This window comes from Phocoena sinus, chromosome 1 (genome assembly GCF_008692025.1).
Source record: "Phocoena sinus isolate mPhoSin1 chromosome 1, mPhoSin1.pri, whole genome shotgun sequence".
Lineage (NCBI taxonomy): Eukaryota > Metazoa > Chordata > Mammalia > Artiodactyla > Phocoenidae > Phocoena > Phocoena sinus.
In genome coordinates this window covers 77,063,535-77,078,008 of record NC_045763.1, presented here as the reverse complement: position 1 = coordinate 77,078,008, position 14,474 = coordinate 77,063,535, and the positions used below count along the sequence as shown (strand labels likewise).

Sequence of the window (14,474 nt, the reverse complement as noted above, 5' to 3'; positions counted from 1 at the left end):
AACAATAGTAGAATAACTGAGGCAGAAGAACGGATAAGTGACCTGGAAGACAGAATGGTGGGATTCACTGCTACAGAACAGAATAAAGAAAAAAGGATGAAAAGAAATGAAGACAGCCTAAGAGACCTCTGGGACAACATGAAACATAACAACATTCGCATTATAGGGGTCCCAGAAGGAGAAGAGAGAAAGAAAGGACCCGAGAAAATATTTGAAGAGATTATAGTCGAAAACTTCTCTAACATGGGAAAGGAAATAGCTACCCAAGTCCAGGAAGTGCAGAGAATCCCAGGCAGGATAATCCCAAGGAGAAACACACTGAGACACATAGTAATCAAATGGGCAAAAATTAAAGACAAAGAAAAATTATTGAAAGCACCAAGGGAAAAATGACAAATAACATACAAGGGAGCTCCCATAAGGTTAACAGCTGATTTCTCAGCAGAAACTTTACAAGCCAGAGGGGAGTGGTATGGTATACTTAAAGTGATGAAAGGGAAGAACCTACAACCAAGATTACTCTACCTGGCAAGGATCTCATTCAGATTCGATGGAGAAATCAAAAGCTTTCCGGACAAGCAAAAGCTAAGAGAATTCAGCACCACCATACCAGCTCTCCAACAAATGCTAAAGGAACTTCTCTAAGTGGGATACACAAGAGAAGAAAAGGACTTACAAAAGCAAACCCAAAACAATTAAGAAAATGTTCATAGGAACATACATATCGATAACTACCTTAAACATGAATGGATTAAATGCTCCACCCAATGGACACAGGCTTGCTGAATGGATACAAAAACAAGACCCATATATATGCTGTCTACAAGAGACCCACTTCAGACCTAGGGACACATACAGACTGAAAGTGAAGGGATGGAAAAAGATATTCCATGCAAATGGAAATCAAAAGAAAGCTGGAGTAGCAATATGCATATCAGATAAAATAGACTTTAAAATAAAGAATGTTACAAGAGACAAGGAAGGACACTACATGATGATCAAGGGATCAATCCAAGAAGAAGGTATAACAATTATAAATATATATGCACCCAACATAGCAGCACCTCAATACCTAAGGCAACTGCTAACAGCTCTAAAAGAGGAAATCAACGGTAACACAATAATAGTGGGGGACTTTAACACCTCACTTACACCAATGGACAGATCATCCAAAATGAAAATAAGGAAACAGAAGCTTTAAATGACACAATAGACCAGATAGATGTAATTGATATTTATAGGACATTCCATCCAAAAACAGCAGATTACACTTCTCAAGTGTGCATGGAACATTCTCCAGCATAGATCACATCTTGGGTCACAAATCAAGCCTCATTAATTTAAGGAAATTGAAATCATATCAAGCATCTTTTCTGACCACAACGCCATGAGATTAGAAATGAATTACAGGGAAAATAACATAAAATACACAAATAGATGGAGGCTAAACAATACGTTACTAAATAACCAAGAGATCACTGACAATGACAAATGACAATGGAAACACAACAATCCAAAACCTATGGGATGCAGCAAAAGCAGTTCTAAGAGGGAAGTTTATAGCTATACAAGCCTACCTCAAGAAACAAGAGAAATCTCAAATAAACAAACTAACCTTACACCTAAAGGAACTAGAGAAAGAAGAACAAACAAAACCCAAAGTTAGCAGAAGGAAAGAAGTCATAAAAATCAGAGCAGTAATAAATGAAATAGAAACAAAGAAAACAATAGCAAAGATCAATAAAACTAAAAGCTGCTTCTTTGAGAAGACAAACAAAATTGATAAACCATTAGCCAGACTCATCAAAAAAAAAGAGGGAGAGGACTCAAATCAATAAAATTAGAAATGAATAACGAAAAGTTACAACAGACACTACAGAAATACAAAGCATCTTAAGAGACTACTACAAGTAACTGTATGCCAATAAAATGGACAACCTGGAAGAAATGGACAAATTCTTACAAAGGTATAACCTTCCAAGACTGAAACAGGAAGAAACAGAAAATATGAACAGACAAATCAGAAGTAATGAAATTGAAAATCTGATTAAAAATCTTCCAACAAACAAAAGTCCAGGACCAGATGGCTTCACAGGTGAATTCTGTCAAACATTTAGAGAAGAGCTAACACCCATCCTTCTCAAACTCTTCCCAAAAATTGCAGAGGAAGGAACACTCCCAAACTCATTCTATGAGGCCACCATCACCCTGTTACCAAAACCAGACAAAGATACTGCAAAAAAAGAAAATTACAGACCAATATCACTGATGAATATAGATGCAAACATCATCAACAAAATACTAGCAAACAGAATCCAACAACACATTAAAAGGATCATACACCATGAACAAGTGGGATTTATCCCAGGGATGCAAGGTTTCTTTAACATAACGCAAATCAATCAATGTGATACACCATATTAACAAATTGAAGATAAAAACAATATGATCATTTCAATAGATGGAGAAAAAGCTTTTGACAAAATTCAACACCCATTTATGATAAAAGCTCTCCAGAAAGTGGGCATAGAGGGAACCTACCTCAACATAATAAAGGCCATATACGACAAACCCACAGCCAACATCATTCTGAATGGTGAAACATTGAAAGCATTTCCTCTAAGATCAGGAACAAGACAAGGATGTCCACTCTCACCACTATTATTCAACATAGTTTTGGAAGTCCTAGCTACAGCAATCAGAGAAGAAAAACAAGTAAAAGGAATACAAATTGGAAAAGAAGAAGTAAAACTGTCACTGTTTGAAGATGACAGGATACTATACATATAGAATCCTTAAAAATGCCACCTAGAAAACTACTAAAACTAATCAATGAATTTGGTATAGTTGCAGGATACAAAGTTAACGCACTGAAATTTCTTGCATTCCTATAAACTAATGATGAAAAATCTGAAAGAGAAATTAAGAAAACACTCCCATTTACCATTGCAACAAAAAGAATAAAATACCTAGGAATAAACCTACACTAGGGAGACAAAAGACCTGAATGCAGAAAACTATAAGACACTGATGAAAGAAATTAAAGATACCAACAGCTGGAGAGATATACCATGTTCTTGGATTGGAAGAATCAATATTGTGAAAATGACTATACTACCCAAAGCAATCTACAGATTCAATGCAATCCCTACCAAATTACCAATGGTATTTTTTAGGGAGCTAGAACAAATAATCTTAAAATTTGTATGGAAACACAAAAGACCCCGAATAGCCAAAGAAGTCTTAAGGGAGAAAAACGGAGCTGGAGGAATCAGACTCCCTGACTTCAGACTATACTACAAAGCTACAGTAATCAAGCCAATATGGTACTGGCACAAAAACAGAAACATAGATCAGTGGAACAAGATAGAAAGCTCAGAGATAAACCCACACACCTATGGTCAACTAATCTATGACAAAGGCGCAAGGATATACAATGGAGAAAAGACAGTCTCTTCAATAAGTGGTGCTGGGAAAACTGGACAGCTACATGTAAAAGAATGAAATTAGAACACTCCCTAACACCATATCTAAAAACAAACTCAAAATGAATTCAAGACCTAAATGTAAGACCAGACAGTATAAAACTCTTAGAGGAAAACATAGGAAAAACACTCTTTGACATAAATCACAGCACGATCTTTTTTGATCTACCTCCTAGAGTAATGGAAATAAAAACAAAAATAAACAAATGGGACCTAATGAAACTTAAAAGCTTTTGCACAGCAAAGGAAACTACAGACAAGACAAAAAGACAACCCTCAGAATGGGAGGAAATATTTGCAAACGAATCAACAGACAAAGGATTAATCTCCAAAATACATAAACAGCTCATGCAGCTCAATATTAAAGAAACAAACAACCCAATCCAAAACTCAGATTGCCCTAATGTCAGATTGCCCTAACGTCAGATTGCCCTAACAGAATGTCACAGAAACTAAAATGAGGATTGGCCCAAAATGGAATCATACCATAAACTTATTTATTGCTCTAAAAATTGGTGACTGTTGCTGCATTAGCATATTCATTTATTTAAGAAACATTTATTTTGCACTGAATTTTGCATGATAACAAGACAAAATCACAAAAGTGGGACTTTATAGACACTTATTCATCCATCAATTTATTCATATTAACTGATTCATTAAGAAAATTAATTGAGCTTCTTTCTATATGTTTAAGACTGTGCTTCTTAGAATTAATTATGTTATAATTAGGCAGTAATATGTACAGTAGAAATTAACATAGAAATATCCTTAAAAATTAAGAAAGCCAAACTTTTTTTGTTGCTGAACAATTGTTTTTGCTGAACAATTTTCACCTGAAATGCAGATTAAATTCCAGAGCAGATGGATGTTCCTCCTGAAGCTTCTGTAGGGAAGCTCTCCAAGAGCTTTCTTCTTTCATTGTTGCTTATTATTTGGATTAGCTTACTTTTGATGTGGGAAGTACTACAAAGTCAACTATCCCCACCCAGCATCCATTTTCAATGGTCTGCTGCTTGATTCATTCGATTTAGGCGATTAGAACCCTGAATAAAAAAGGATAAGAAAAACAACCAAGTGGTTTTTGACTGGCAAATGATAACAGATAACATAGAATGTGTGTTTGTAAGAACTTTCGATGAACAGTAATTAGTGTTATTAAATAAAGCAATTATAAATTTGTTGAGTTGTTAAAACTGAAAAATATAGTTATATGTATTATGAGACATATGATAGTATGGAAAAGAGCACACACTTTTAACTAGAGCTGATTTGGGGCTATAAACTGCACAAATAAGAGCTGAAGGGTAAGGTGGCGTTTGGGTTGAAATCAAAACTTAGAGACTGTAATTATTCTTTAAGGCCTCTGTACCAGTTGTCTCAAAATGAAACCATTCCCCAGAGCTGGCAGAATCAATCCAGACTGTAGTGGATGGACTCTGATTAGTGAGTGAAATCTCCCCATCCACTGGGGACTAGACTTTCCAAAGGGTGAAACTTACCAGACGTGGAGCTGAATCCTGAGAGATCAAATCCCTACTTCTGCCCATTCCTCTTTACCTCTCCCCAGCACTTTTCCACCAGTGGATTGGTTGGAATTGGCTCTTTGGTAACCCATCAGGGCTCTCATCTCTCTTCCTAGGCCATTGAAGCCAGTCCCCTTTACACACTTTTCTTCTAGCCTCATCACCGCTCTGATCTGTGGTATCTCCTCCCAACACTTGCCCAAATTTCCCCATGAAGCTTACCTTCATGTTTTCAGACTTATCAAGAACTAAGCACACAATTCTTTCACTGATCCTCAGCAATGAGAAGGTGGGTGGAGGGGGTGCTGCCACCATAGGCACAGTGTCTTTAAAATTCTCAGAATTGCTGATCACCTCCCAAGTGCTTCTGAAATTGCACATTTTATTTTGTAGGCTTGGAGATTCTCAGTTATGGTTTTTTTCATTACAGAATTCAATGATCTAAAAGTTTAATATGATGAAAAAAGTTTTATATACAATGCATTTAAAGATATAAGTACATACCTGACAAAAATTAAGATCTGTTCTGCAAATTTTTTGTTTGTTGAATGAAATATGATTCAATGAGGAGTCAATATCATAGCAATGTAGATTTTTAATAATAATGATAGTAATAATAATAATAATAAATAACACTAGTTAAGTGCTTTACTATGTAGCAGCCAATGTTCAAAGAACTATACTAATACATCTAGTCCCTCAGGTCACTTGCACAGATATTTTATAAACATGAGGACAGGTCCTTTGATTGTAAATATACAATCTAAAGTAATGATTGGTATACTTATAGAATCAATACCTTGCATAAACATTATGGATGTCTTTTCAGTTTGATATTTATAAGGGAAGAACTGACAATCTTTTTCATACAGTTTTGTCTTAGAATCAATTTTGCATCTATTAGTTACACAGCTGTTTTCTTTACACTTATAAACTCTATTTATACCAGTAATATCTGTAGAACACCTGAAAATAGGACAGTTAGTCTTTGAAGCAACCTAACCATTAACAGTTTTTGAAAATCTTAAGTGTTTCTATCCACAATGATCCTTATATAAAGGTTTTTATTCTGATTTGTGTACTATACACATAATATTCTGACAGCAAAGTTCAAGGGTTTCTACCAGAGCAGTTATCTATTTTTCAAGAAATTTTAAATGGGACCTGCAGATATGTACAATGACTGAGTTTTCTGCTTATATTAAAGCTGCTGCTGTGTTGCGTAGACTCAAATGGCTGGAGGTAGTCCTTTTTCAAACATTTCTCCTGGTGGCTTTGAGACAGTAAATGGACTATAGGCATCTGGAGGAGAGAACTTGTAAACCCATTTACTCTCAATATCACCTTAGCTTAAAGATAGATTTGCCCTTAGAGAAGTTACCCCTCTAGAGAATGGGTGTGTTGCAACCACAAGTGTTGTGATTATTGAGGAATATTGCTATTCAAAAGAATTTGTGGCTGGAAACAAAGAGTGAGGTGTTGCCAAGGTCAGCAGATCGTAGAGTAAAAAATGGTGGGAGCATTGTAGACATATGCTTTATTGCATGAAATTGGCCACAGGTGGCAGTGATTACAATACATATGCTGGGATGCAAATATATCCAATTTTTAAAATGTGTTTCCAGTTCAAATTCAGAAAGTGATAACTAGATTTCATTCAATCATTTAGGGGGTTTCCTAAGCATGTCTATGTTTCTGTTGCCCCCAAGCTCAGGGAACATATGGTGCTATCTATATTAAAAACCATGATGAATATTCTGTAGCAGAGACTAGGCATTTAGGGGGAAAATGATGTAAACAAAGGTAATCAATGTAATATTCTTTAAAATAGGTGTCCCGAAACTGATGCGATAGGGGCCTTCCTTGAAATCATGTATCTTTCAGCTTGTACATTTGTGACTAGTCCTCAGCCCCAGTAGGGCTTCTAACATTGATGGCACCTAATTTTAAACCAATCCTCAAACTATTCTGCTATCTTCATCTCAGAACCCAGAGGATTGTCTATTAACTGTGATGTTAGATTGGTATTTCAAAGTGAACCTTAAATCCCAAGAAATTCCTGTTTGGTTCTTTGAAACTGGTTGATTTCCTACTCAGCCAGCATTTGCCACTTCTTCTTACCCATTTTCCCCCATCTTTTTGTAATGTAAGTAATTTTGATCTCCTAGCATGTAACACAAACCTTTACATAGAGCACAAACTTCAGTGCAAATGAATTCTGGCAGCTGTGGTAGAGAGGTGAAAAATATGTCAACTTGGCTACCAAATGTTCTTGAAGTTATGTATATTTTACATAGACAACCAGCTAATTTAAGATACATTTTTCTAACAAAACAGAAAAGCACTGTTTTGTGATATAGCATCTGTTACCTGCATTGGCACAAAAGTGAATAAATGGCTTTTGAAAGAAATCAACTAAGGAAAACAAGAAGTTACAGCCTGAAGTAATTTAAGGCAATTTAAATAGTCATGCCTTGTTGCTTCAATTTTCTTTGACTTAGCGCTGTAGAAAGGCTCATCATAATTGTACTCATCAAACACTCCCCAGCGGCGATGGGCCCACTCATGGACAAACACTCTTCCTGTGGGAAAATATTTCAAATACATTATCATAATTCAAGTGACCAAATTTATCTCAAATATTTTTAAAGGCCTTTTTTTCCTATTACAATTATTTGGATTTTAAATGACTGCCATTGTTTATAATTTCTTTATATTACATGACATTACAGTATACTATAAAGTGTATTTTTTAGTCCACAGCATGTTAAATCAACAAAACATTTCTAGAGCATTTTCTATGGCCCGAATACACTGGGCTTTGGGTATCTGTAGCTATATAGTAGGGGAGACTGACATAAACAACATAATTAGACTGCGAACCTCCTTCAGTTCAGGAAATGTAATATTCTTCTTTGTATCATTCATCCTTCCATACATCCACCCAATTTTTCAATTATTATCTTATTCATTCAACATTTATTGCCTCTTCTTAGCTGTGTATCCTTAGACAAGTTTCTTAACCTCTCTATGCCTCAGTGTCATATCTGTAGAATGCATTCTCATTGAGAACGAAATTTTCTCCAAAGTGGTAAAAATTGGTACCAGGGGTTAATAAATCTTAGGAATTACAATGGTGTGTGTATCTCTTAAGCTCAATACCTGGCAACATAGGTAGATATATAGTACATGCGAGGTATTAAAATGTCACGGGAGGCATTCGGAAAAAAAAGTCTAAAAAGGCTCCTCCAGTGGGCAATAATGAAAAAAAGATTGAGAAACACTGCTATAAAACATAAAAAATTGTGGTGATGTTGAAATGAATTGACTCATTTAAAGTGCTTAGCATATAGGTAGCATTCATTATATAACCATTATTTCTATTATTAATTATATATATTTAGCACTGTACTATGTACCTGAAAATATAAAGATGAGTAATATATTGTCCTTGAGTTGAAGCTGCTTAGAGACAAAGGGATATAATTAAAACTTCTTTTCCAAGGAATTCAGGGTGAATGGAAGGATATAGATAAATCAACAGATTGAGTTGCAGGAAGAAGCAATAAGGGGAAATATAAGGGGGAGTTTTTGCTTTAGCAATAATGAGTAAAAACTTTTGAGGAAATGAAGATGCAGAGAGATAGGAAATAGATTCTGTTCTGTTACAAGATATGTTTATGTAAAACAGATTAGCTCATGTGAGATCTGAAAATAGGAGGAAAATATAAGTATTATGCAGATTTTATGTTTTGTCTTTTAGTCTTTTTTACTCAAAATGTAGTCCTGCTGGACCACATCAAGATCCCCTGGAAGCTTGTTAGATGTGAAGTATCTCAGGCTCACTCCGGACCTAGAGAATCAAAATCTGTGTATTAACAAGATCCCTCCATAGTTCCTATACACATTCAATTTTAGAGATACTGGTTTAAGTTTCCTAGGCAACGGTTACCAGAATATTGGGAGTAGAATTATAACCTTTGGTATGGAAGAAAAAGTCCTCATATCAACTACTGTAATAGGAATTTAATGGATTATAAGAAAATGTAAAGCTGCCTGCACTTGCAGCTCTCTTCTCATAAAGTTCTACTCTCAGACTTCTTTCATTCTCAGCTGATAATAGGTTGCCCTACTTCCCATGCCCATCTTAAAAGCAGTGCCTTTGGCTTAGAATTCCTTCCATTCCCATCTACATTTTCTAAGTTCCCACCAGCCATTTTCACTTTTTAAAAAGCATTTCAACTTTATATGAGTGTGTGTTGATATCTGTTGTGGCAGCAAAACTTAGAGGTTGCCAGCGTGGCCCAAATCATCTCTCTAGGTACTATTGTTATTGTTGTAATTGTTATTATTATAAATTGAATAGGTTTTGAGGAATCTTTTTCTAATCTTATTTTTCCAGAAACCTGTTGTTTTAGGGTATATTTTCGCAGAATGTGAGATTTTTTTCTTATGAACACATATCTCATTATGGGGAAAACACCTGACTGGGAGGAAGAGAGGAAACAAAAATGGGAAACAGCTGAAGTGAGGGGACTGAGAAAAGAACAAGAGCTCAGTCCTCAATGGGGACATTGCCTTTAACGACTAGAGAATAATTGGCTTTAAGGTTTGGAGAAAATAATATCTTCTAACAAGTGGAGATGGGGGTAATGAAGGTAGACATGAGTTTGGAAGCAGAGAGGAAGTAGGGGTTCTGTTTTCCCAATAAAGGTCCCTCTGTTGTTTGTTGGGATTGAAAAGAGTAGCTAGAGATCTTGAGAAAAGTGGTGGAAGCTTTAAAACAGCTTCTATGCAGAATAAGAAGGGAGCTGAGAGAGATAAGTTCAAACATTATTGAGTAGCTTTGAGGGCTTCAGTGAGCTTTGAAAGCATATTTTTTTAAAGATACCAATTAATTTTATAATTTTGTTTCACAATCTTGGAAATATATTAATAGGAGCCAAAAGAAACTGGCTAGAAATTCAGTTCAACTGGCAAGTTGATTAAAACATAAGGATAAGAGTGCTAAGGGAGTTGAGCTATTTATACTTGTAGCTGACATGACTGACTTCATTGGACATGCCAGGTAGAAAAGAAAGTATATCTAGAAGGGCACAAAGGATTAGAGGTGGCAAGTACAACAAACATGGTAAGACCAAAGTATGGGGGAGAGATAAGATTGGGATGGGATAGGATGATGGTGCTTTCAATATTGGGTCCAGGCAATGTTGAGGACCATGACTAGCTGACTGTTTGACAGAGATAAGAGACTTAATGAATGTTCGCTGAAGGGGCAGTGGAAGAGGAAGAAGTGGTTCTGGGGTGTGCAGATTCAGGAAGGCTTTCATTGAGTAGTGACATGTGGGTTGGACCCTCCTTTGACAATGATTTTCATTTTTACCTGAAAAATAATGTGCTTTCATTCATTTGAAACAATGATCTTAACTTCTTAGATTGAACTAGATGAAATTGCCATTTCTATAGGTAAAAACGATCACTTATAGACAAGTTCATCTGGTTCAAAGAATGGGTTGAATAATAGTATCAGCAACTAACAGCCTGTGAGCGTTTTCTCTTGGCCAGGAACTGTCATCTTGGCCCTTTTCAGGGGCCACGAATCTGCCTTCCATGGAGGTGGCAGGTGATTGATTAATATCCAGCAGTGGAGAACTGAAAAATTAAAACCTAAAAAGTGTTCCTAAAGCAAAACATTTACTATGGCCATCCCATGTTCAAATTTCTGTAGAGACCATACTGAGTACAATTACAAGGATGATCTAGTTTAATATTCCCAACATTTCTATAAGTTGGAGCTCCTCTATTCACCATTTTTTAAGAAATAAGTACAGAGAAGCTGGGTTGCTTGTCCAAAGTCACCCATAGCTGTAGGGGAGTCAGGATTTGACCCTAGGGACTCTGGCTCCAAGACTTGTGCACTGAACATGGATATAAAGCTGCATGTTGGAATCATGGCAAAATATTTGTTTTAACCAAAATTCCTACCTGATGGTCCAATTCATTTTGGTTTTTTCCAAGTACAAAGTCAGGGGTGAAATGAATGTATTCTCCTTTTTCTTCACAGGCAGTGAGCTGCTTAGTATATAGCTTATCTCAACCTGAGAGGGTAGGTGGTGTGACTAAAACATCAACCTGAGAACATTTTAAAAGATTTCTAAAACATCAGGATAGAAATGATAACATTTGTCCAAAAAACCCTGAAACGAGTAATTTAGGTCAAAACTGAGAAGCAGTAGAGAAAATATTTTTAAGAGAAGATTTTTGACTCTTACGTGTTTGTAGCTTTCAGGTTTTGGCCTCTTGTATTGAGTTTTGTTCTTCCAGTTCTCTGGAATTAATATTGATACATTTTTAAAAAAAACCTTTTTTCGGTGGCTTCATGCAGATAAGTAGAAGCTGTAGTCACCATGTCCTATTATTATAGGAAAAAAAGAGAAGTGAGGATGGCCAAGGGAGAGAAGACTAAATGAACAGGCATTCATCACAACAATTCTCACTTTCAGTCATTAATACAAAAAACAACTGACTGGTGAGTAGGGTTTCTGATTCAGAATTTGAAATCTGTCACCTGTCAGTCCAAAATTGTGGCTTAATTCTGCACATTTAACAGCTTTCAGTCTTCTATAATCCTATATCAAAAGTCAAATACTTATGTTTGGCATTACAAGGAATTGCTTAATATGATAAAGGGCATGGACATTGGAAGCATCTAGAATTGGTTCCAATACTAGCTTAATACTCTGGCTTAAACCTTGGCTAGTTTATATGACTGCTTTGAATCTCAGTCTCGTTATCTCTTTAATATACTATTACTACCTACCTTTAAGGTTGCCACAAACATGAAATTAGTTATAAACTACACATAGGCAGTCATAAAACTCACTGATATCATTACTATTATAATTCCTAGTAGGGAACAGCCTTACCTGATGCAAGCTGAGGAAAACAGTTTATGGTGATGGCCCATAGAAGAGATTTTCACTATATTCCCACCTCCCAGCAGAGGCAGCTGGGTTGGGAGCACTGCGAGTGGAGTAGTGGAAAAATTCATAGGAGAGGCAGAGCTTTTTGATCATAGGCAGGGCTTCTTGCTCTGCCATCAAGCTGAAAATAATATCACCTTATATTGTTTTGTATCCCAAGCCCAAAAATGTTATGATTAATGAGAGAAATTGTTCCTCCTTATTATCTAGTGGAGGAAACAGCTGGATGAAAGGTTCATTGGTAATCTATTCTGCATGATCAAATCCACTGAATAATTGAGGAATACTGGGTGCTGGATGACGATGTCAACCTCTTCATGTTGCTGGCAACACCACAGTCTACAGTATTGTTTATGTCAAAGTAGATCTTCCTCTCAATTCTTCCTGACCTAAGATACAATAGAACTATTCTTCAAGATTTCCAAGGGGTCCTTTCCTTTTCTCTGGAAGTTGCTCTAGTGTGCTCCTGATGTATTGAAGAGACCATTAAACTGATTGGGCTCAGGGCAGGGATCAGCCAGAAGCCAGAGTACAGAGAGCTGATAACCAGAAGACTGGCTCTTGGTAGGATAGGGACTTCAGAGAGCTCCCAAAATAGGCTGGAGGTTACTTCTCAATTGATGATAATTATATTTTTCCAAGTGTTCAGGCCAAAACCCCTGAAGTTTTCTGTGATTCCTACTTTCCCTCCACCCCTCCTCTACCCCACACATCTAAACTATCAGCACATTTCTCTATGATACTCTCAGAATATGTCCAGAATCACACCACAGTAATGATCTCTACCACAATATCCCTGTTCCTAGTCACAATCAGTTCTCATCTGCAGCAGCTTTCTACCCAGTGTCCCTCTATACCTCTGTGCTGCAACAGAGCTTATACAAGATGAAGGGCAAGTGGAAGCCCTACGCAGAGTCTCCTCAACACTGCCATCAGAATGATCTCAGAATAAGCAGAAGAGAGCACACCTTGCCTCTGCTCAGATCCTTCTATGGATTTCATCTCACTCAAAGTAAAAGCCCAAATCTTTCCGATGGCCTGAGCCTTGCTCCCTCTCCAACTTCAGCTCTCCCCAGCCTTCCTCCTACTCATTCACAGCTGTTTCCTTGGTCACATCAAGCATGCTGTCACTTCCATACTGCTGTACCTACTGTCCCCTCCCCAGGTTTTCAGTGGGCTCTTCCCTCACTCATCTCAGGCCTCTGCCCAGATGTCACATCAACAGTGAGAACTTCCCTGACTACCCTGCATGAAACAGTAACCCACATTCTCTCCCTACCCCAGTCCCACCAACACTGCCTATCCCCCTTTGCTGATTTATTTTACTGGATAGCAACTTACTACCATTGGCCTTCTCTACGTTGACATGTTTTTATTATCTATATCATCTGAAAAGGATATATACTGCAGGAGATCAGGAGCTTTAAAAAAATTCACTGCTCTCTCTCCTGGCATGCCATAAGCAAGCATTCAATAAATAATTGTTTAAGGAACAGACGAGTCCAATTGCTAATTTACAGATGGAAAAACGGAGGATCAGGGAGGCCCCATGCCTTGTCTTTGGTCTTATGGTGAGACAGGGTAGAACACTGTATAGAACCTTCAATTCCCACTGCACTTTCCAGCATTGTCTTCCCTGTACCATGCTGCTTTTAAACTTCCTGGAGTACTAAGAAGTTTCCATTGCAATTATTAACTACTAACTTTTTTCTTCTCTACAATTCAAACAAGAGAAATTCCATTTCTTCCTTACCTTTATCTGTTCAGTTAGTGTTTATGTTCTGGCACAGCAGGGTCTATAGCAATGACAATGCCCTCATAGCCATTGTTATTCAGCCGAACAAGGGGAGTATTGGACCCCTGCAGCAGCTATAGGACTAAGAGGAAGACAGAACTTCTGAATAACCCCATTGTTCCTCTTGAGTTGGTCCTGATCCCAACTTTGGTTTGTTCAAGAGGCTTTTCTTTCTCACCCTCTCCAGTTCTCTCTCTTTCTCTCTTTGTTTCTCTCTGTCTCTCTCTCTCTTTTTAGGAGTATATATGTATATATTTTATCAGCGTTGGCTGATTATGGGATATTAACTGTATAAAGGTCAGTGTTTGGAAAGTGGGAATGTACTTGGCTTCTGGGTACACAGTTGTTTTATGTTATTGTAAAAGTGATCAAGAAGCATACTAGAAATTGGATCTTTTTATAAAATTCTTTGCACATTTTCTTCTTGGGATACATTTTCTATACTAACACTTGTTAATTTTTTAAGTGTAGACAAATGCTTATTACTTTCTATAGCAAGTTATGTGAAAATTAATAAAATTTGTAATAAAGTTGATAGAAACAGAAGTGATGGTGGTGTTTCTCAATTTTAGAAGTGGTTTTATTATTTACCAAGAGTATAAATATTGGAATATTATGTAAGATTTTTAAATGTAAATAATACCAAATTGGGTGATTTGGCTTAGAGACCTAAGTGAAAAAAAAA

At 36.7% G+C, this 14,474-nt stretch overlaps 1 protein-coding gene across 1 annotated transcript in view; it reads right to left on the bottom strand.

Moving 5' to 3' along the window:
* The window catches only part of LOC116759361 (calcium-activated chloride channel regulator 1-like), a gene marked incomplete at its 3' end in the record, with an annotated part of 89,845 nt that extends 75,940 nt beyond the window's left edge, over positions 1-13,905 (bottom strand). Inside the window, 8 exon segments of the mRNA XM_032643077.1 lie at positions 5,152-5,453; positions 5,801-5,991; positions 7,499-7,616; positions 11,019-11,143; positions 11,284-11,369; positions 11,372-11,423; positions 13,748-13,767; positions 13,770-13,905. Of these exon segments, the coding sequence (XP_032498968.1) occupies positions 5,152-5,453; positions 5,801-5,991; positions 7,499-7,616; positions 11,019-11,143; positions 11,284-11,369; positions 11,372-11,423; positions 13,748-13,767; positions 13,770-13,905 (1,030 nt within the window).
* Between the last annotated feature and the right edge of the window lie 569 nt (positions 13,906-14,474).